This window comes from Cygnus olor, chromosome 2 (genome assembly GCF_009769625.2).
Source record: "Cygnus olor isolate bCygOlo1 chromosome 2, bCygOlo1.pri.v2, whole genome shotgun sequence".
In the NCBI taxonomy this organism is placed as follows: domain Eukaryota; kingdom Metazoa; phylum Chordata; class Aves; order Anseriformes; family Anatidae; genus Cygnus; species Cygnus olor.
This window is the reverse complement of record NC_049170.1, coordinates 34835619-34859278: the sequence shown is the minus strand read 5'-3', so window position 1 is coordinate 34859278 and position 23660 is coordinate 34835619. Positions and strand designations below refer to the sequence as shown.

Here is a 23660-nt window from a genome sequence, read left to right as displayed (position 1 = left end):
GCTAGCTGAGCTTAAGGAAAATCTAGACAATGATGTTTTCCAATGCAAAGGCAGTTTGTAAATGCTGTGGCCTCTTGTTAAGGGCTGTATTAACTTATGTGGAAAGATTAAGTTAATCATAAAGGTAGCTTGTCAATGAGGTAAGTTCTTTCTGTGCAAATCTCTTTTCACTTACCATATTATCCCTACTGCTGGAAAGGAGACAGCCCTCAGCTACATTGCCAGAGCAGTGCTGTCATCCCACCAGACACTGCCATTTGTTCCTGTTTCAACATCAAGAAATCTCTGGATCATTTCTGTCGAGCCATAAGACTGGGTTCTGACAGGGACAGTTATTTCAGAAACTGCTTTTTCTTACTTAAGAAACTAAAGCGACTTTTGCAGAACCTATTTGAAAAGACAAGAACAATGGAAATGCAGAATAGAAAGTTCTGGCTATTACAGTATCTGTGCCTCAATTAGTCTGAGCATAGCTTTGAAATAACACTTGGCTTTTTTTTAGCTCTCCTAAAATGTTTGCATGATGAAGTTACACACTGGATCCTACGATGTTTGCAATTTAATGATCTCTGTGTGACTTTCTGAGACCGCAGAACACAGTCTGATAATACATTTTAACTGTTGAACTCTGCAGGGTCTGCCATTGCTCTTTTTCTTTCATCCCAGTGCAGAAGACAGAAACCTAGTGCAGAATTCAGTTCAACTATGAAGTCAAAGTAGTTTTGGACCTCTTACTGTGAAGTGTAGGAATCATGACAGAATTCCTGTCACTAAAGATACTGACCCAACATAAACCTTCAAAAGAAAAACAAACAAAAACAAAGATCCTTTTCTCAAGTGCTAAGAAAAGGATTGTTTTTTCCACTAGGAATTCTGCCTCATGTCCCATGCCAGCTTTTGCAGCTGTAGGCAGCTTGATGTGGCTCAGTCTTGTAACACATGCACATATACTTGGTAAACAGGTAATCTCCTAACTCCAGTTTGAGTATCTATCTCACAAGAGTTTCCCTCCAGCAATTGCATGGGAAGCAGTAGTTAGGAAGTTAGTAGTTAGTGTACTAACATCTTTTTGAGACTAGAGGTGAATGATTCCCTCATTTTCAAATTGTTCAGTGAATGGAATTGGGAATCCTGGTGTCTATCCTTGTCAGCAAGGATACTACCCACTCAGCTCTGAAGTTGTCAAAGTTACTGCCTGATTATCTAGCCTAATTTAACTCCGTACCCTTTCTGCCATGCTTCCCTGCCCACGTTTATTTCACTTCCATGTGAAATAAATTGTTAATTTAACAACTGCCTCAAGAAAGTTTTATAAATTCGCATTGAGATTTCTCATCTTCTTTTTTGGAGGAAATGACTTGAGACTTGGACAGTTCTTTCTCTGATTCAGACCAGATTTTAAAAGGCCAGTTAAACTTCCAGGGGAAGTTGGACTAAATCCCTCTCCACTTTTGTGCCCTTTGTAGCATTCTCTTACTTCTTCACTGTAGTTGTTGTTAGTTGTTATATTCTTGTATTGGAAATTCTGGTTTGGGTTTTTGAAATGTCTGCATTCATTCACTAGGAACTGAATTACAGATGAATGTACACTGTCGATAGCTTATTCAAATTCCCCTCTTTTGAAAAGTTTTTATGAGATGACTTTTAGAACTCTGGTGCTTTTCTATTTAAATTACCACTAATGTTGTGAAAAAAGTTGCAACTGTTAGTAGGTCCATAGCATTACTTTGAACAGTTCATTATGTTGCATTTCATTAATTTGCATTTCTTAAAAATAAAGTAGAACCCAGATATAAATTGATTCATCCATGCCTATGACTAAACCTGTCTTTTTTTTTTTTCTCCTCCTGTTTCAGATGTAAGATGGAAAAACAAATTCTGGGGAAAGTCCATGGAAATTGTTCCAGTTGGTACAACACATGTAACTCTTCCAGCGTAAGTGCTTCAGTCTCATATTGCTGTTTGCACACAGATACACACATGCTTACATGCACTGGAGCTACATTTATCCAGATGAGGACAAGCTATACTGTGCATAGGAGATCTTTGGAAGAACTGGTGACTGATTTAGTTTAAAAAGGGAAAAAAAAAGGCCAGAAGCTCTAAACATTTCAAAGGTTATAAAACCAAAAGATGAAATAAAAATAGTCACTTTTGTGTGTTTTGAAAAAGGCAAAGTTGGTATTTTCATACTTTGGTTGAATTTCAAGCTTAGTTGCATGGAAAAGTTGCATGCTAAAGGAAGTTATGAATTCCTTTGCTTGAACATGAATGTAAGGGTTGGGGTTTGTTGCTATATTTGTGCCTGTGTTTGTACAGACCCTAACACCATGGAGTCTAGGTCTATAGCTGTCCTTACTGCTTAAGTAGTTATTATAAGTGATAAATAGCACCAGTAGCATATCTAATATTTATTATCCAAGGCAGTAAGCAGTCACAACAACTATGGTTAAGTGTTGAGTATAGTTTGATTTTTTAAAAAAGAAATATAAGCAGTGTTCCTATGCTGGCTTGTCAAAGTGCCCATTATAGATCAACAATTAAAATTCTGGCCTATATCCAGCATGGTTGCAGAACTGTTTGCAGAACTATCTGTTTTCCAAAGAGAGTCTACAAATTTAATTATTCTTCCTTATTTAAAAAAAAAAAAAAAGGAAAAAGAAAAATAGCCCAATATAGTATCCAAAAGGTAGAGTGTATAAAAGATGTTGTGCTGTGGAGTGAGAGGTCTTTAGGACGTGAGTGAAGGTTCAGTAGCGAGGTAACTACCAGATTAGTACCCATGGTGGGCTGATGAACTGGAAAATTTTCTGATTCACATGTGGTCTCCACGTGCTGGTTTATATCCCTGTGAGAAAAATATCATATGTCGATTTGCATACAAAAAAGATGCTCAGGCTAAAGGCAGAACTGAGAGAAAACTGAATTCAAGACCAAAGCTTACAGCAGAAGTGATAAGGGTTTTCTGGGAGATGGGATTGTTGTCATGGCCTTTGTTTATGAGAAGAAGGTGTAGGAACAAGAAGACTGAGGCATTATTAAAAAATAAAAAAAAAAAAATCCATTTCGTGTTTTTTTTTTCTAATTGAGTTCTCTGCATTTTTTTCAGAAGTTTGTAAGCTAGTTTAAACATGGTATGAGACTTCTCCTGTATGTATTTTCTTACAGATTTAAAGACCATTTTGCATGGAACAAGGTGACGTCTTGCATCCATAACATCTTAAGTGGACAAAGATGGATTGAACACTACGGAGAGATCATCATCAAAAATCTTAACGATGACACTTGTTACTGCAAACTGACTTTTGTAAAGGTGACTCAGGAACTGCAGCAATTTTGGCAGTGCCCTTTCTAGCATCCACAGGGGGTGGATGCTGTCTGCTGAAACCCAGTACAACTGCTTACACGCTGTTTTCCTATAGTTCTGTAATTACCTGTGATTCTTTGAGAAATGTGAACTCTAAATGAACTGCAGCTCAATAGGTAGAGCAAGGAAAATAAAAAAAAACCAAACATCATTCTCAGGTGATTCTAGCTGAGATGCAGAAAAAAAGTATGAGGGTGGAAAAGGAAGAAATATCATCAAAAACCTAGTCTGTGTTTGATGAGGGAGGTAGGCACAAGGTGTCTAGTGATGGTGGCGTACTGCATGCCTCCTGCTAAGCCATTGTCCTGCGCTGTGGTTGCAATCATCCAGCAGCTGTAGAACCAGAGCTTACACAGGGTATTTCAAACAATGCCCTTTTGTAGCCTTGTACAGATAGGTGGAGGAGCTTAAGTGAGATCTTGTGCTGTTTTTCAGAACTTCTGCTTCAGTACAAGGCCTCAGTATATAACTTCCAAAAGAAATGCTCTCATAACTGAAATTAAAATTAGGTTTTAGCAGTAGATGACTTCTTCCTAGAAAAAGAAAATCAATTTAAAACCTAAAATAATGCCAAACTTTCTAACCTTAGAAATTTTGCACAGCATGGTAGGAGTCGTACCTTAACCTGAGTTTTCTGATTCTGATTGCTGGAGCAAGGCTGTGCTTTTCATAGCTCCTATCTGCATGGCCTGTCTCTAAGTACTTCAGCATACCAATGCAGCATGACGTGCTCAGCACCAAAAGGGAAGTGAGTATCATCATTTTCCTTTTCCTACTTCTGAATACTGTGTGCTTTCTAAGAAGCATTAGAGTGAAGCATTTAGGTACATAATTGAAAGCACTGTAATGTATTTGCAGAGCTGCAATAGATGTTTGGAGTTCACATTTTAGATTGAGAGATTCCAAGTTTTATACCGTTGATATTATAAATTGGCAAAAGTGGAGATCGCTTTGAGTAACAGTTTCTTCTTTTCCTGTTCTGCAAATCTGGGGAGGATGTCAGTAACTATATCAGAAATCAGTGTTATCTGTCATTGGTCAAAATTCAGTCAGCTGTGCTTTAAAAAGGCAGACAGCATAGATACAAGTCTCAATAGTAGTATTTTAATTAGCTAATTCATAGTACTAACAGCAGTTCTTTGTGCATGATATCATAATGCACACCTAAATGAATAATTTTCATTTCAGACAAAAATACTCTACAGCATGGCAATATCACTTGCACTTGATCTCTCACCCACCTCTTTCTTCCTGTTCCTTTTGATTCTAGGCAAAGTATTGGAATCCAAATGCACACGAGATTGAAGGCAGTGTCATGGATAAAACTGGGAAAGTTGTGCATCGGCTCTTTGGGAAGTGGCATGAAAGTTTATACTGTGGGACGACTTCATCTTCAAACTGTATTTGGAGAGCAAGTTAGTGACCAGAATGGTTAACATACAGAACTTCAAGTCTGCTTGAGAATATCTGTTTATTTTCACTTGTTAGGCCCCAACTTCTTTTTGTTTCTATATGGAATATTAGAATTTTGTCAAGCATTTAAAATTTAGACCAGAAGAATAATAAATTATTTAACTTACATGATATTGAGATCTTAATCCTATGGCTTCCTGCCTTTTCCTCATTCTCCCTCATTTTCATATCTGGGAGGTATAAAGGAGGTATTCAGGACTCTATAAGGAAGAAAAACAAAAACCAAACAAAAAATAACAACAACAACAAAAGTACATTTTTGTGTACAGAATTGTGATTCATGTATTAAACATTGGAGGATAGCCCACATAGCTCAGCTCTGTAATGAGAGCCATATCTGAAGTTCTCCCAAACCTCATGGGTTTTTGTCTACCATTGTTCGAAAATGCGCTGTGATTGTAGCATGTGTTTCATCACAGTTGTGCTCTGATTCAACTTAGGAGATGCCTCTTACTCCCCAAAAATTGAGACCAAGTTCAGAGATACAAAAAAAAAAAAAAAAAAAAAAAAAAAAAAAAACAGGGAGGTGAGTTTGGTATTGTCCTTCTGCAGATAGTAACATTTAACTGGAATTCTCAATGTACTTTTTTATGTATTTTTTTTCTGTAGATCCAATGCCTAAAGACTATGAGCAGTGGTATGGATTTACTCAGTTTGCATTGGAGTTAAATGAACTGGACCTGCAAACTAGGTCATTACTTCCATCCACTGATACACGTTTTAGGCCAGACCAAAGGTAAGAAGTTTTCCTCATAAGTATCTTCCTCAAATAGTTTTAATCTTCCTTAAACTCACTTACCCCTAAGCTCAGGCTACCTTGTGTAGGTACCTGCAGTGTGCTTCCATTTTTACATTACTTTTGCATCTGAAACAGACATTTTAATCACTTATCAAGAGACGGTCTGGTCATTATGAACCAGTGTTTTCTGGAAATGGTTTTGGACGCTTCAGTTTCTAGATAGCTGCTTTTTCAACAATGTTTTTAAAACTTTTGTTGTCAAGCATACTGTGTTTGAATAGCCAAAAACTGAGACACTTGAATTTGCTTTTTGCAGTGGAATTTCTACCATTGCTATCTTCCAATGAAAAGGTTCTAATATAAAGATTACTTTGAGCTTTGTGAGAATTACTTTTCCTTTGGTGCTTATTGCTAAGGTAACTGTCTGCAGATGTAGATTTTTACCTTTCAAACACTCTGAACCACCTGCTGTAAAGATTAGATTCTGGAGCTCTAGAGGACTTGACAAAGATGGGGACAGAAGCACCAATTGTGTCTTTTATCACTGCTGCTCCTACAGGTTTCTAGAAGAAGGGAATATTGAAGGAGCTGAAATGCAAAAACAGAGAATTGAGCAACTACAGAGAGAACGACGGAAGGTGCTGGAAGAAAACAATTTAGAGCATCAGCCTAGATTTTTCAGGTACTATATAATAATTAACATATTCTGTCATGTATTGAAATGTTTATTATAGATCTTGTTCTAAACTACCATAAAGCAGGCTCCAGTTTTCCCAGGTTTCTTCTAAATTCTTTCTTTGTTGTTGGTGGTGGGTTTTTTGTTTGTTTGTTTGTTTTTCTTGACAGTGAATGGTATTTGGTCTAACTGAATTTGCCTGAGGAGTGAATGTAGCATCTTTGATTCTTTCAAGCAAGGTGACATAGGTCATTTTAGCTTAATTATCTCTGCTGAACTCCTGCAGAATTCAGTGGGATTGCCTTGTGCAGCAGTGTGCAGAGGTGAAGCCTTTCATATTGAGGGATGTTTTTGAGAAAGTTTCCCCCATTTAATGGCAAGATAATTGTGATTTAGAAAGCATTTTGTTTCTTCCTGTTATAAATCAATTGACAGGGGACTTCAGCTATTGAAAGACAAAAATGAATGCTAGTGAGGACGTGGCCTTTTGCCCTCCAGCTTCTCTGTTGAGGATGCAATGAAAGAGTTAGACCCAAGGTGAATGTTGTATGGGCTTGTGTATCATAGTTAACAGATCAGGGATCCTAATTATTTTCTGGATAGATACTGTACTTAGGAGGAGTAAGAATTGGAGAAACACAGAAAGGTTTAAAATAGATGCAAGAAGGAAATGGCTTAGGCCAGTGTCTGTCTGAGGAACTGCTGAGCTGACTACAGAAAAGCAAACTTTACTTCCAGCAGGCTAAATAGACAGGAGAAAAGCAGAGTCTAATACTATGTTGTATCTTCACAATGAGGATTGTAAATAAGGATGAGGATTTGAATCCGTATAATGAGGATTTGAAAAATTGAGATTTGTGCTGTAGGTTTAAATGACAGAATAAAAAAAATTAATTACTATATAGCAAAAGTGTTACCGAATGTTAGGTTAGGTATGAAACACGCATTTTGCTTTTCAATGTAGATTTCTCCCTCCAACAGATCACAAGCTCTGATTTACGTTGAATGCTGTACTGAGCTTCATTGCACCTGGTTTGTGGGCTGGATTGGGTATCTGTGCGTAGTGCTACGTTGCACCACACAACAAATATATAGAAAATACAAGCTTTACATTAAAAAAAAAATCAAACGACTGTTTAATCTTTGATAGGAAATCCAAAGATGACTCCTGGGTGAGCAATGGAACCTACATGGACCTTAGAAAAGAACCTGGTTTTTCCAAACTGGACAATCCTGTCCTCTGGTGAAAGAGGAGCCAAGTGAAGATGTTCTGTGCTGTTTTCTTGGATCTGATTTAAAAGAAGTATATATAAATATATGTGTATATATATATATATATCTCTACACACACACATATAATATATGTGTGGGGGGTTTGTATGTGTGCAAGTGTGCATATCTCCAGAATTGTGCTTACTTTAGGATATGATAATTCATTTGTTTTCTCTACTCTATTCCAATGATTGTTTGAAAGTATAAATACCCTAACTTCTTTTTATAAATTATTTAATAAATAGCACTGAATGTTAACAACTAGAGGGAAAAGGGGAGCTTTTACACTACTTTTCCAAGGTGTGATGGTAATGTCAGTTCTGAGTTAACTTATGCCTTATTGAGTTGTATTGGAGACAGTAGCAACAGCTTCTCGTAGCTGTGCTGAGAAATGAGCGTAAGCCTTAGTAACTCAAACTGTAAGTAGGCTTCCACGGTTCAATGAGTAGTTCAGCTGTCTCTGGGCTGGTCTAAATTCCTAAAAACGCATTATCAGTTGGTGCTGAAATCTGAGCACGATCCTTTGCTGCCTGTGAATAAGACTCAAATATGCTTTGGTTTCTATTAGCTTTCTTACTAGCGTTATGGAAGCAGTAGTTCTGAGCTTACATCAGTGGACTGATGGCTGTATAAGTGTACCTGGCTAAAAGCAGTGCTAGAAATTCAGGAATCACCAACATTTTCCACTGGGAATCTTCAGATTTATAGCCCCCAACAGGGCAAGAGGAGGAGATCTTTTGTATATAATGGTTGAGCACTGACTAGATGAAGCAGCTCTCTCTTTTTCCAGTAAGTAATATGTATACAGAGCACAAAATCCTGTGCTTCCATAGCTTCATTTGTTTTTATTAACCTAAAAATTGCAACAGTAAGTCTTTTTAAAAAGTAAGCGAACTGATTGTTTTAATCTAGAATTTTTTTCTTAGTATTTTGATATTTTCTACCTCTTCAAAAATAAACAACATATTTAAGATCTTATATTTAAAAAACGACCATCTGCCTTATGGAGAAATGTATGGAATTGTTGATCTTCCTCTGTTTGTTTGTTATGTTCAGATAAATATTAAGTGTCTTGCACTAAATCAATTGCTTCTCTTTCCTGTAATTTTATACAGTTGGGTAGATTTGCAAAAGTATGAAACCATAGGTCAAAATATACCAAGAAACAAATGTAGCAGAATTAGCACTTTTGAATGAAGATTATAGTGATGGGCAATTTTATTTATTTTTTTCCATGAAATCACAGTGCTCATGAACAGAAAAATTGCATTCCTGCCTATCTGCAACTCAAGCCAGACTCATTCTTCAAGCCTGTTCTGTGTGTCTGTGACTTTCTGGCAAGAAAACACTTTTCAAGTTTAAATCTATATCCACCACAACCCTCATTTTTTTCTTACATGCCACCTCAAAGATTGAAAATACACCCTATATATGATAAATGTTGTTGGCATGTTTGCCTGGCTTATGACTGGAACAAATGGACAATACATGGTTGCTCTTAGAAGGACTAGTACCTTAGAAAAACTTACTTTCTTCCTTTTTTTTTTTTTACAGTTTTTTACATCTTACAGCATTGTTCTAAAGAAAACCCATTAAAACGGATCCATGTAATATATGTAATGAAGGAAGTACTACAAAAACTTCCATTTTAAACCAAATCCATGGTATCAGTTTAGATGTATATTTAAATTTTGTTTCCTGTTACCTTGAAGCTTCATTGTCTTACAATCAAATGTTTTATCACCATTATTTACTTTGCCCAAGAACTCTGGCTCACTATCGTTTCTGCAATTTCTTACCAAAAAAGTTAGCATAACTCTCTATTTAATGTGTCTTTTAAAGATTCAGCTAGCACTCCAGCAGCTTACAACAAGGCAAGGTTCAAGTCAGTATGAAAACAAAATCCGTGCTTTGATTCTCAAGGAAATCCTAACCTCTGGGAACTGTTTGGCTTTTCAAGGAAAATGAGAACCTCTTCATGGCTTGAGCCCTTCCTGTTTTACACTTGTATTATCAAAACTTGGCACAGAAATGAGTGGATATTTGTAATTATCCTTGTTGTTGGCAATTACCCTTTGTATGAAAAATTACACGCATTTTACAACAAAGGAGGTAGGAGAAGGAAAAAAAAAAAGCTTTTAAGAAAGGGAGTAAAATTTATGGAGGATACATTAAATTTGCTCATTGTCATATTTGGCAGCTATTGTGATTATTGTCTGATCTGATTGCTGCTTTTGCTTTTTCTACATATGGAGTGGATTTCCCCCTACTATGTCATATGAGCTAATAGTTGACAGCTTTCAAAATTAAAGGATTAGAGGCAAAAAGAGAGTTAAAGAACCATAATGCATTAAAATCTGTGGGTGTTAGACAAAAACTAATTTCATTTTGGGTGTTTGAGTCGTGATTTTTGAGAAATCAGACTGGTGCTGTTGTCTTGTATCTTCCAATCCAAAATGTCTAAAAGACATTTACCTAATGACAGGGAGAATTGGGCTGGGAAGTGCCTTATAGAAAATTGTTTCTTTTGACAAAATTCCCTTAGCAGGAAGGCAAAACTCAGAATTTTACTATCTTCCTCAGTAAAATAATGCCCACGAAGGTGCATTTTTTAGATAAACAAAGGGAAATTGTTGCAGAAGAACTCCTTTTGTAAATCCGTGATACACATCTGAAAACCTGGTGTAACCAGTCACAAATGATCTTCTGACCCCACATTTCCAACTGCAGTATAGTTGTCCCTGCTTACCTTTGTGTGAAGGAGTTGGGTTTAGTTGTTAAGCTTCTGACAACTGTATATTAAGAAGTGGAAGAAAAATGCCTCTGTTATTTGTGTATTTCTGCAAAAAAATACATTTTTACATCATTCACAAACCTTAATACATTCTATAGTTATTCTTGGTAAAATAATGACATTTTGGTAATTTTTTTCCAAAAACTTCAGCTGTGTTAGAGTGCCTAACTTACATTAGCTTTCTGCAATATACTAAGACATATGTTGTTTTTAGTGACTGACATTTAGAGTCTTTCTACCCTGAGTAGTAGAAAGAAAATAACAAGCAACTTACTGCATCCTTTCATGCGCAGCAGTGACTCCCAAACTGTTCGGCTCAGTGGATTAGTCCTAGAATTTCCTGTTGACCGTTGCCTGCTGTTTTAGCACTCTTACTTGATGACTTTGTAAATATTACTTAATATGATTTGGAGAGGCAGTTTAAGCACCACTCATTGAGCTCTCCCTTTCCTTGTGTACCCCTTCACAAAGTGAAAAGCTTACTATAAATTTACATCAAGGGGATGGAGCAGCTCATGCCTTTGGGTGTTAAACCACTGACTCAGTTTTCAAATTAGACAGCAAAGAGAGAAAAAAAAAAGTCCAAGGAAATAGTAATCATAGAAATAGAAACCCACAGCTGTATTCTCAAATTTTCAGATTTGACACTGAGGTTCTGATTTTGGTGCAGAGATTTGGTGTTATGAAACAACAGGGTAACTTGTTTAGGATGCTACTCTTGGAAGGATAAAGTGCTGTTTAGACTGAGTGGAACTAGAGTGCACCACTACTCATTGCATCCCTTTTCTCATATTTGCTCTCTGATTTATGCTTTATGTGTTAGTTTGCCAGCATCAGTCTACCTTTTTTGGGTACTTTTTGAAATACAGATCCAGTCAAGTACTTAGGTTCTTCATACAGAGCCTAGAAAATCAGCTGGTCCTTCTTTGAAGGACCTGAAGCTGGATTGCTGGCTTCTGTTAAAACCTGGCCCCTGGAGGAGGTGGTGGTTGCAGACTCAGTCACCTTATTTTTTGGCACTTTACTGATTAAACTGTCCCTGAAGAGTTTCAGGCTGTTGAAGCCAGATCACTGGACAGAGAGGAACACAAATTCACAGGGCTGGACATCGGCTAGGGACAGCTTTGGGGTTGGGCAAAGGTTCAAAGCTGGTCTTAAATAAATGAAGACCCTGTCCCCCTGTTTCCCTCAGCTGTTTACAGTGCTGTTAGGTTTTCTGTGTGGCCCCCTCATATCTTAAAGCCCTTATTCAGTGTCCCATTTTCTCTTTATTAAAAAAAATAATCCCAAAGAATAGTAAAACATCCCACCCTAACAGGATTTCAAATGACAAAATATGCCTAAAAGCTGTAGTTATAAACTTCTTCCATAAACATCATGGTCTATTTCTGTACCTTTTCCTTGACTTTTTCACAGTTGTACTCTGGAGCCAGACCACAGCCTGGTAAGGGTGCTACAGAAATATCCAGCTATATCTGCTCAGCATATTCATCATTAACATTCTCGCATCTACTTTGTGTAAATCTGTTCTATTGTGTCTCTAGATGATCAGCTTTGCAGAGCAGGACATTTTCAGTGTATCTTATTTTGTTCAATACAACTTTTTTTGTACATTACTCATACAACGGGGAGGGGGGTGGAGGCAAGCTGAAGAGTACAAAACCTGGCCTGCCATGCAGATATAATAGCGAAGGATGAAACCCCAACTTGTCCACATAACTGAATGCATCTTGCAAGAGCTGGAGTTGGGTGGTCCTATTCAAAGGAGTGAAGCTAAAATGGAAGGTTCTTTTGGTACTGTTTTCATTCATGGATTTTGCCTACTATAAATAAATTTCCCAGTGTTTACTAACTCATCCTTTCTATTTTCTAGCTACTGGTGGGTGCAACTTACTCCAGCAGCTGTGAGTTGTTAAGAAATTGCAAATGTTATCTGGCTTATCTATTGAAGTTTAGTAACTGTAACTTATCACCAAATACATTATTGAACTGCTCAGTTCTTAGGTACTGTTCTTGCTGCAGCTTTTGAAAGCAATAAGAAAAATTTTCCACATAAATAGTCGCTGTATGTTAAAAAAAAAATAAATAGGTGGTTCATTTTTTTTATAGAAATTGTTGATTTGGTTTTACTGTTGTACAAAACAAAACTGTATTAAAGCTTATGGGAATGTTCTGGAGATTGATCCACAAGAGATGATGAGCTCCTTGAGCTCCCTATCTTCGAGGTGTCTGTGAGAATATTTGGTACACCTGAGAATCAGGCAGTCTTGTATTTATGTTGAGTGTTTTACTAGTTTTGGTATTGGAAAACATGCCACATGTATGAGGTATTACATATGCAAAGCTGCTAAATGTTGAAATTGTTGTTTGTTTTGTTAGGGCATTAGTGATTTCAGGATGAAGAAGGGTATCGTGTTAGAATTATCACTGACTTTCAGATTTTTGAGAAAAACTGCTGTAGTCAGGATCATTCCTGTTTTCTGCATTCCTTACTGCAAAAATTTGTAATACTGTTGGAGCACCTTGACGTGCAATTTGATTTACTTCTTTGTCTCTGTAACCAATTCAGTTGGATGTTAATAAATCAGACTTGCAAAAGGTCATAGAGCACCCTCACTTTTTCCCAGGGGTTGTAAGCATCTTTCTTCGAAGGTTGTTATTGATAGCTGAAACAAGTTTAGCTGCTGTAGTGATCTGTGGATTTTATACCTGCTAAAATGGCAACTATGAAAGCTTCCATCTGCTAGAAGTCTTATTTATCACTCCCACAATCTGTCTTAGAGTTAACTTTTGCAATTTTCCAGTTGGTCACTGGTTACCTGCACACACTGTATGGCACTGTCATTTGGCTACTATGCCAGACACTGGAGCAGGGAAAGGGGTAAGCTGATGGAATTCATTTACGTTTCTAAGTTGGTTCTTAAAAGCAATTTTTAGTAGACAGATGTGCAGCACAAATGTTATGCTTTAGCATGAAAGTGGAAACCACAAACCGCATGTTCTCCATAAAACAACTTTTAAAAGCAAGGAAACATAGTATTTGCTGGATAAAATAAATAGCTGGAAGAGAACTATCACTGTGGTGTTTTCTCCCTCACAGAATGGTGGTTTAGTACAACTCTGTCAATCAACTGTGCCTCCCAGTCCCACCATATAAGATACAGGACAGATGGATTAGGGTCACGAAAAATGTGGGAGTACAATGAGTGTAATTCCTGACCAACCTGTAATGCCAGACTGCAGCTCTGCAGCACTTCCCATACTCAACGTGTAAAAAAGGTTTGGCGGGAGGAAGCGTGGAGGTTCCAGGAAGAGCTGAGAAATTTGGATAAAAGAATCTGTTACCCCACAAAACATCTTCAGCTGTTGTATGTGGCAGGATAAGGAGAAAGGCCACAAGAAATGCAGCTTTTATAGTGGGCAAGAATCTCCTGTTCTGTGAAATCCAGCTGTTTTGATTGTATATTGAGCTTTTAACTTTAAAACTTATCATGATGTCATTGGGAATCACTTCATTGCTGATTGATTTCAGAGATTTAATCTGCTCTAAGTAACTCTGCTTAGAGTAAATAGTCACTAGTGGAGTCCCCCAGGGCTCAGTACTGGGGCCAGTCCTCTTCAATATCTTTATCGATGATCTGGACGAGGGGATTGAGTGCACCCTCAGTAAGTTTGCAGACGACACCAAGTTAGGTGCGTGTGTCGATCTGCTCGAGGGTAGGAAGGCTGTGCAGGAGGATCTGGATAGGCTGGACTGATGGGCTGAGGTCAACTGTATGAAGTTCAACAAGGCCAAGTGCCGGGTCCTGCACCTGGGGCGTAAAAACCCCAAGCAGAGCTACAGGCTGGGAGATGAGTGGTTGGAAAGCTGCCTGGCCGAGAAAGACCTGGGAGCACTGGTTGATAGGCAGCTGAATATGAGCCAGCAGTGTGCTCAGGTGGCCAAGAAGGCCAACAGCATCCTGGCTTGTATCAGAAACAGCGTGGCCGGCAGGGCTAGGGAAGTGATTGTCCCCCTGTACTCGGCTCTGGTGAGGCCGCACCTCGAGTACTGTGTTCAGTTTTGGGCCCCTCGCTACAAGAAGGACATGGAGGTGCTCGAGCGAGTCCAGAGAAGGGCAACGAAGCTGGTGAGGGGTCTGGAGAACAAGTCTTACGAGGGGCAGCTGAGGGAGCTGGGGTTGTTCAGCCTGGAGAAGAGGAGGCTCAGGGGCGACCTTATCGCTCTCTACAGGTACCTTAAAGGAGGCTGTAGCGAGGTGGGGGTTGGTCTATTCTCCCACGTGCCTGGTGACAGGACGAGGGGGAACGGGCTAAAGTTGCGCCAGGGGAGGTTTAGGCTGGATATCAGGAAGAACTTCTTTACTGAAAGGGTTGTTAGGCATTGGAAAGGGCTGCCCAGGGAAGTGGTTGAGTCACCATCCCTGGAGGTCTTTAAAAGACATTTAGATGTAGCCCTTAGTGATATGGTCTAGTGGAGGACTTGTTAGTGTTAGGTCAGAGGTTGGACTCGGTGATCTTGGAGGTCTCTTCCAACCTAGACGATTCTGTGATTCTGTGATTCTGTAAATCTGCTCTAAAGCAGCTAACATTTAGTTCACTGGGAAAAAATAAAGCAGTTTACAGTAGTAGTGAATATTTTTTTCATAACTATAAAAGGGAGAGGAAGATGGCAAGGGATCCTTGTTATTGTTGCCCTGATCATGAACACTGAGGGCAATAGGAACTTCTCTCACAGAGAAATGGATATGGGGTGAATTTATCATGATTGCCCCTGGAGCTACTATCATGCCAAGTTCCCACCTTGCGGTCAGTGCTAAAATAAAATATGTTCTCTACTCTATAGAAGTGTAAGGTGAATGTGGCTCATGTAGACCTTGCATTCAATTTGTGTTTAATCTCAGTTGTCTGTTCATTTACGGTAATCTCTGTTTTAAAGTCAATGCTTACTGCAAAATGATTCAAACCACCATAGCATGAGGAAAAACATTGACAGCTGAGCAAAGCTTGCTCTGCTTAGTAACTGTCACATCTTGGCTTCTTCCTTTTTTCAATGCCTCTGTTACATTTCTTTCATCTTGCAAGCATTGCTCTCCATGCTCAGATTGTTGATTTTTAACTTAGATACCCCTTCTAGCACAGCAGATGCATAAAAAGTTGTAGGGTTAGTCTATTTTTTTAAGGGGTTAAAAGCTGTCCAGATACAAATTTCTGCTGTCTACTTACAAATCTGTATATTTGCTTGCTTTGTACCATGGGATATATTTCAAATTGCTATGTGTAAACCCTCATTTGAGGTAAATCAACATTGCTCTACTGAGCTGAGTATAACTGAGGCTTAAGTTAACTTAGAATTTGACTCTGTGGATTCATTGATGTAAGTTTTTATAGGCTCTTGGAACAATAATAAATTCCTGGAAGACAAGATGTTGTGTATGAATGCATCAGCTGAGGTTCCTGTCTCTAATTGCATAGACTTCGGGAATTACTTGGCTTTCTCTGTTAGGGCACTATTTCTCTTTTAGGATTTTGTTTGAGCTATGTTTCAATTGCTATTTTAACAAGACCAGATGTTAGAATTTGAAAATAATTTTTTTTTGCATAGTTAACATTGTTTTCCTTTATAAAGAATTTATTTAATAAAAACTTGATTTCCTAAATTACAAATTTCCCCTTTTTTACACATGTAAAAGAAAAGATGCCTTGATAAAGGCTGCAGTAAAACTACTTTGAATTATTGCAGTACAAGCCTTTAGAAATCTTTTCCTTCTGAGGTTTTATGAGGGTATGTCTGCAATGCCTTGATTGCTGCCTAGAGCAAGGAAGATTATGTAGGTTTATCAATAGATGAGAACCTGTCTAAAAGCTGAGAGAGATTTACTGTTTTGTTTACTCTAATGTTTGCTATCATCTCAGCCATTGTCAAACTGAAGATGGAGCGAAGTCAAGAGATCATCCTACTTGTATTCACTGTTTGCTACTTGCACTTCAGTCCGTGAAACAAATCTTGTGAAAACAACTAGAGCCATATAATAGCTAAACAGGTTAGGGGGATGGGAAAATCAACTTTCCTAGGAAGTTCAAAAGTAGTGCACCAAATTCTAAAGTCCTTTTGTAGGAGAAATATCTACTGAGAACTTTGCCTGAAAAAGAGCACTGACAGTAGGTCAGTTAGGGCAAGCTTGACTTTTTCGGAGTTCTCTAGGTACCAAAAGGTGGTGAGCCTAGCCCATCCTTAACCTGTTCCCTTTCCTTGTTTTGGGGAGAGTAATACTTCAGCCAAAGTTGGTGGAGGGTAGAGAACTCGATGATATTATATTCTTAACTTTGGGGAAATCAGAAACTGGAAAAGATATCCGGATGTGCTGCATCGCAAAAAAGGCTACAGTAGGAGCTCCACTGTATTTTATCTAGCCACAGAGCTTCCTAAACTGATGCTCGTGTGAATGTTTTCCTCTCTAACACTGTCCAACATAGATACCAACAGGAATTATTTTGTTTGAAATGATGGTGGGAAGGAATGAGAGGGAAGAGTACATATTGTTGAAATAAGTTTCTCGGTATTGAAGTTTGCAGTCATATGGTCTTAGGGAAAAGAGTAAGAGCAGCTCACATGTTGCCAGCACTGTTTACTCATTGTTTCCTTTTGTACTCACACTTGCTTGCAGGATACAGCTGGTCTTCCTTCTCTCTTTCAAGTTGCATTGCTCACACTGTGGTATATTGGCACTGGTGAGGCTGGAGAGTAACTCTGGAAGAACCAAGTAAAACTTAGGTGACTACAAACAATTCTGTAGCAAGAAGTGCATTCCTGTCTCCCAGTTGCAAAGAGGAAGGCTCTGGGAATAAGAAAGTCATCCACCCAAGGTTACTTGCACCACCCTTTACAGATGCTATCACCCAAAGCAACGTGTCATTCAGACAAACAGGGGCAGCACAAGGAGCAAGGACACCGGTCTCAATTCCATGGCAGAGCACAGAAAATACATTTTCAGTTGTGAGAGAACAGATCTGCACATTGTCCTGTAGGTGATTTTTTTTTCCAGCATAATGACTACCTGGTCTATACATGTAATTGTGATATAACAAATAGCATCGATATCCACACAATTAGCAGCCCACACATTTTTGAGCTGCTTGCCAGCCCTCATTCCTTGTTTTGAAAAGAACTGTTTTCTTCTTGCCCTGCTTCATTTTAGAGCAGGAAAATGAGTATGTTCTTCCCCGACCATATGAATTATCATCCCTGTACAAAACGGGGTATGTTTTTTTTCCTTTCGTCCTCCCTTGCCATGTGCATTTCTACAGCAGATGATGCAGACGGTCCCTGGCAGCTCCTGCTGCAGATGCCCTGGGAAGCCCCAGGAGCCCCAGCTCACCCTGCAGTGGCAGCAGCACAGCCTCACAGCTCCTCAGGACATTCTGGTTTCTTTGCCATTTGCAGTCGTCTCCTCAGTGCATCTGCTTCTTATGTGAGCCATGGCCTGCTTCAGAGCTCTCAAAACCAATTTCTCTGTTTCCGTCTCAGTAGGTACTGAAAAAAATGCATTTACTTTATTCTTCTGGAAAGACTCCTTTCAATTTGCACTGGAACAGGAATTCCAGTCATAGTTCAGTTCTGAAAGAGAGACTGAGCTGACAACAAAGGAACCTCAAAAACCAAACAAAAGGGAGACACAAAAATTTGCTTTAAATCACAATAAAGCTATTGCTAGAAATGTTGCAGGAGATAAAAACACCCATCTGGTGTTATTCAATGAAATATTAATGTTAGCTTCTGAACACTTTGCAAGGTTTGACTACGGCTGTGCTCCAGTTCTGTATCAATGGAACACAAACACCAGCCGGCCTGCTGCCTTGTGAGGAACTGCAGTCCTCTGCGGGTTCTTTGGAAAATGCTGTGCAAATAATTTGCTCCCACAGTTGGATAAGTGTGAAGGTGCTTGTGCACACATTGTTTCAGAGCATGTAAGAGCACTTGTGTCAACCGGGAGAAAAGCTGGGCGTTGATCAAGGATATTTCTTCGTTACAGTCAACTTTGCTCTCTACAGGCAACTTCAGTCATAGGCTCTTCCCCATGGATCCCTTAACTCCTCTTGGTTTGCCAATTTTGTCCTACACTGTCTATGTTTTCTTTAGACATGCATTCCTTAGTTCCTCCACCCCCTGTAGCCTTAAGGTTGCCTATAAGTAACAAAATCAGTATGGACTGCACTAATTTTAGGATCATATTTTTATTGACCTGAAAATGTACCAGTAGAACAATGAGTTGAGGTATAATTTATTAAATCAATGCCTATTATGCAATCACTTACAGTCAGCTGTACCTAGCTGCCATTCCTACTAAGTGCTGTGCAACCGTCCTTTAAATAGTGCAATGTGCTGTACAGTTGTATTTCAAAGAACCCTGCCAAAATGCTTACACTCTGTAAGGTCTATGTGCAGTGATAAAAAGATGAAGGGCTTCATTTTTTGGAGGCTCAATGACAGGTATCCTCTATTTGCAACATTTTTTAGAAGAAATTCTAATATTTTTTACTTTAGTACAATTGGCCATTTGACTTTATAGGTCCTTTTCCAACTGCTCAGAAAACAAAGATGTAAAAAAAGGAAGAAAATTAAGAAACATAGAGATAATTTTAAGATTAATTAAATTAAGGAACATTAAAATAATTTCAGATTTCATTTCTCACGTCTTTCTTAGACTTTTCTAGTTTAATGTAGAATAATATGCTCTTAAAAGAACTGTATTATATAGGAACTATATAAATTAGGAATATATAGGAATAAATAGGAATTATAAAGAACTGTTTATATAGGACTTACATAAAAATTTGGGGCTTTTACACAACAGTTTAATAGCCATTCCTTTTGGTTAGTTTATGATGAAGTTCTGCTGCTGAATAGCTTGAACAATACAACAGCCAGATGGTCTTCAATAAAACATTAATGAGGCCAGATGGTTCATAATAAACTATTATGGAAAAAGAATTTTGAGACACGCAAAAAATGTTATCTATCCCTGTATCTTCATTTACAATTATCATAAAAGAAACAAAGTTCTGTGGCTGCCATCTAATCTACATTTTAAAGTTAGGAGCACTTAGTTTGTGCAGCTTCATGCAAACTGCCTTCCATGTTATTGTTGGAGGCATCACTAGATGATTCCTTAAGTAACCACAACCTGTTAGACATGATCCTAGCCTAACTTTTCTAACAATTTCCTAAAATTATGGGAAAATCATCAAATGATCACAAGGTTTTCACAGGATGATCTTTACAGAGTTACAGCCACCCTAAAATACATAGCAGAGATATCATAGCAGAGATAAGGAGCTTTTTCAGAGACACAGGCGAGTCCTATGCCAGAAGATAAAGGTAAGATAAGGTAAAACCTGGAGCACCTTCCCTATGAGGAAAGGCTGAGAGACCTGGGTCTGTTCAGCCTGGAGAAAAGAAGACTGAGAGGGGATCTCATCAATGTGTATAAATACCTGAGGTGTGGGAGACACAGGGATTTGGCCAACCCCTTTTCAGTGGTTTGTGGGGACAGGACAAGGGGCAATGGCCACAAAATGGATCACAGGAAGTTCCGCACCAACATGCGAAGGAACTTCTTCACGGTGAGGGTGACGGAGCACTGGAACAGGCAGCCCAGGGAGGTTGTGGAGTCTCCTTCTCTGGAGATATTCAAGGCCCGTCTGGACGCCTACCTGGGCAGCCTGCTCTAAGGAACCTGCTTTGGCAGGGGGGTTGGACCCGATGATCTCTCAAGGTCCCTCCCAACCCCTACAGTTCTGTGATTCTGTGAAATGTAGTACCATTTCCCTCTATGCTGACAACAATACTCCACACACCGAGAGCTGAGTTACACTGAACATGTCTGTCTGTCTCATTCTTCTGCACGTCCCAGTGTGGCACTCTCCAGTTGCTCCTTTCATGGCACTAAAAGTGCCATTATCAAACCCCTTTTTCCTCATAACTGTTCCATAAGAGCAGCAGAGATGCACCTGACAATGAAACAGATCACCTCTAAATTGTGGCCAAACTCATCTCCTGGGCAAAATCTTCAAATGTTTAAAGATGCTACCTTCCCACTGTCTTCCTGAAGAGCTTAATGGGCAGAAGCTCACATAAAGGGGTGGAGAAATGCAGCAGAAAGGCTTTCTGGCTACTTGGAGCTCTCACAGTCCCTTCTGGCTTACTGTGCCCTCCCATTTAGGGTCTCCACTAAGCACGATTCAGTAACTTACTGTTTGTTAAGCCTGTCACTGAGTGCTGGCGCTTTGGAAGGGGCTGATGACAGACGTACCAGCAGGACAGCAAGAAGGCTGATGTTTGCAGCAAGAAACGTCTCTCAGCACCAAATAGTATAGGTGAAAACTAAAGAACATCCCACCAAAACAGCAGATGAGTTGTAATGTAAAATACAAATGAGGCTGGTTAGTTGATTTGAAACAAACAAACCTGTTCAGATTTTTGTTCCTGCAAAAGGAAATGAACAGGAAAAAAATGAGTTCATTCTCTTCATGGTGATTTGGCTTATGATGCTGGACACCTTTAAAAAGATTTGCGTCACCAAGTATCCTTGTTTTTTTTTGTAAATGGAACCGCAAATAATTTCACACTTCCTTTTGTGCATTTTCTCCATAGAACTGAAGCCAACAGGCCCTTTTGCAGCCAGTACGAGGGGTTAAATAAAGCCTGGCATGCAACAACAGAGAGCTCTGGACAACTTCCTGACATTTCAATACAGAGGCTGAATTTTAGTATGCAATCTCTTGCTGCTGCAGCCTAAAACAACTCCATGATGGCTACAAGGACCATTAGATGGACAATATACCATTAGTATGGCTCTTAATGCCAACCCTGTGAAAGCATTTTAAAAAGTTTTTAAGATGAAGAGACAAAAAACAACCGTTTAAGAAATTCCCCTTTGCAGATAATTTTGGACATATACGCTGTGCTAATGTCAATGACTGGAAAATATAAGAACCGATTATGCCATTACACCAAAAAGAAGTAAATCTAATAAATAGTGCTTATAGGGTGCAAAGACTTCTGTAACTGGTAGGAATAACCATTTTGCAATGCTGACATCTGGTGGTGCTCAATGATTTCTTTTCTTAGTATCATGTCTGAGGAATTTCACAGAGGTATTTAAAGAGCATGCAACTATTCTGCTTTTTTTCCTTTCAGCCTACTATCTGTTGTGTCATATGGGTGACTACTTACAGGTGATGCGTATTCATTTTTTAAAATGTGGCTGTGAAGTTCTTGTGTAATTTGTCTGTCCCACATCACTTACTTAAATAAGATAGCCAAATCTTGTCCGTTGCCAAAGGCAGTTGGTCACACAGGCAAAATTTTGTTTTTCTCCTTCTGCACATTCTACAAGAGGATCTTCTAAAGCAGTAGCAATGCAGAAGGATCTTCTAATGCAGAAGTGATGCACTTCATGTTGTGGCTCTAGAGATTCAGTGTGTGGCTGACAGATCCCAGTGCAGACCACACTCAACACCTTGTATTTCTCTGATACTACATTCTCCCTGCTGACTTCCCAGTTAGTCATGAAGTAACTGTGTGCTGCAAGTTTTGGCTGTGCAGTATACCTGAAGAGCATTTTCATGAAGACTGAATGCTCAAGGCATGTGTTCAATTCTAAATGTGTCCCATTTGCAGCCAGTTTTGATATCAGCCTTTGAAACCTTTAGGTTAATTGCTGCATGGCCCCAAAACTGTCTGTTAATGCCCAGAGCAGGTTCTGTCTCTTCTAATTAATGTGAAGCATCTTAAAACTAGCTTATGCTGGCTTGTGTCTACCTTGAAAAGATGGAAATTTCCTTGGTGCAGGTGCCCCTTATTTGGTGCACACCAAACCACCAGTAACATCCTTAAACTGACTGGCAAGTTTCATTATTTTCGTCTCCTCCCTCTCCAGAGAACATTTCCATGGTAATGTGTTTCAGTGCCACTTCCTGGCTTGATTTCTCAAAATCTGCTTTAGCAGACACTTGCATTGGAAATGAATGACACGTTGCCACTCCACGGGTAAGCACGTGATTGCTGATGAAATGTGCTGTTACTAGCCACTGGAGGAGATTATGACCGGAGCTAGTGATTCTGCAACTTGGTGGTGATCCTAGAAAGAGGACTTGTAGGTGCTTTTTCTCACGATGAGGCTCTAAGCATGGGTTTATTTTTTTTTCTATTAGCCCATAAAAAAAATAAATTATCACATATGCAGCTACTTACTTAGTAACATTCAGGTTATCTGCTCTGTGAGCAGGTGCAGCCTAAGAAGAGAAATCTATTTATCATTGATTCACTGAGGGTGTCACTTAGGAGAATCAGAAAGGGATGACAGACTAATATCTGCTAAAATTAACTGAAGTTTTGGATGATGTATGTAGTTAACAGAATGGAAGACATGGGTACTACTTGCCCAATATACATTAACTGTTACCTCTCGCTCAGGACTGTTCATTTAAGGGCATCCAGCATTCAACTTTTCTTCTAAAGGCCAGGCTTTACTCCATTAAGATCTGGTGCTTCAACATTTGTGACCATCCCCCACAGTCCCAAATGCTCTCTCTTTGACCTGAAAGTGAAGAACCTGGCTTGTGGCATGGTTCACTTGAAAAATACTTCCTTGATGCTCAGTAAATATCTTGAAGAATTACTCCTTATGTTTCCATGGACTCATCAATTTCTCCCTGGACCAGTCCTATCATAAGCACTGAAGTTTTATTATTCTGGTGTTGCCTTGCTTTCAAAGAGGTGAGCTATAGTCACTGAGCTCACTGTATTACACTACACTTCATAAACCCGTCTACCACACTCCATTGACTGCATTCCTCATTTTCCAGTGCTGTTCAAGGCTTGAACCAGACTGAGAACCAGAAAACTTGTCTTGGGAACTCCCATTTGGACTGGGGCTTGGACTGGACTCCAGCCATGCCGACAGCACTGACCCCACCGTTGCAAATCTGCAGCCGCACACACGGCAGGGGCATTGCCTCCAGCAGATTTCATACAAAAGGTGTTGATCCTCTGACCGTCAGCGGTCCCAGTCAGGTTTGAGAGGATGTCTCAGGAATTTTGTATGTAATTATGTCATAAAATGCCATCATCCGGCAGTTCTCAGGGAAAAGCTGCCTGTGCTACATGACTGGAAGTAACCTAGCAAAATGAACCGTCCCCTCCCCTGGCTGAGCTGACAGGAAAATCCAAGCCCTCCACCTAAGCCCCCCTCAGGGCCATGCCACCACACGGGGGTCCCTGCCGCACACACACCCACCCACCCCCGGCACCAGGGCTCAGCGGGCAGCGCCCGCC

At 39.3% G+C, this 23660-nt stretch overlaps 1 protein-coding gene across 13 annotated transcripts in view; it reads left to right on the top strand.

The window, feature by feature from the left end:
* OSBPL3 (oxysterol binding protein like 3) overlaps positions 1 to 10929 on the top strand; it is a 90171-nt gene extending 79242 nt beyond the window's left edge. For all 13 annotated transcript variants that reach the window (XM_040547811.1, XM_040547806.1, XM_040547802.1 and 10 more), the window contains 6 exons: positions 1857 to 1935; positions 3169 to 3313; positions 4638 to 4782; positions 5450 to 5576; positions 6139 to 6261; positions 7406 to 10929. In XM_040547811.1, coding sequence (XP_040403745.1) covers positions 1857 to 1935; positions 3169 to 3313; positions 4638 to 4782; positions 5450 to 5576; positions 6139 to 6261; positions 7406 to 7502 — 716 coding nt within the window. In that variant the 3' untranslated portion in view covers positions 7503 to 10929. The remainder of the gene's footprint in view (positions 1 to 1856; positions 1936 to 3168; positions 3314 to 4637; positions 4783 to 5449; positions 5577 to 6138; positions 6262 to 7405) is intronic.
* Positions 10930 to 23660: the final 12731 nt, after the last annotated feature.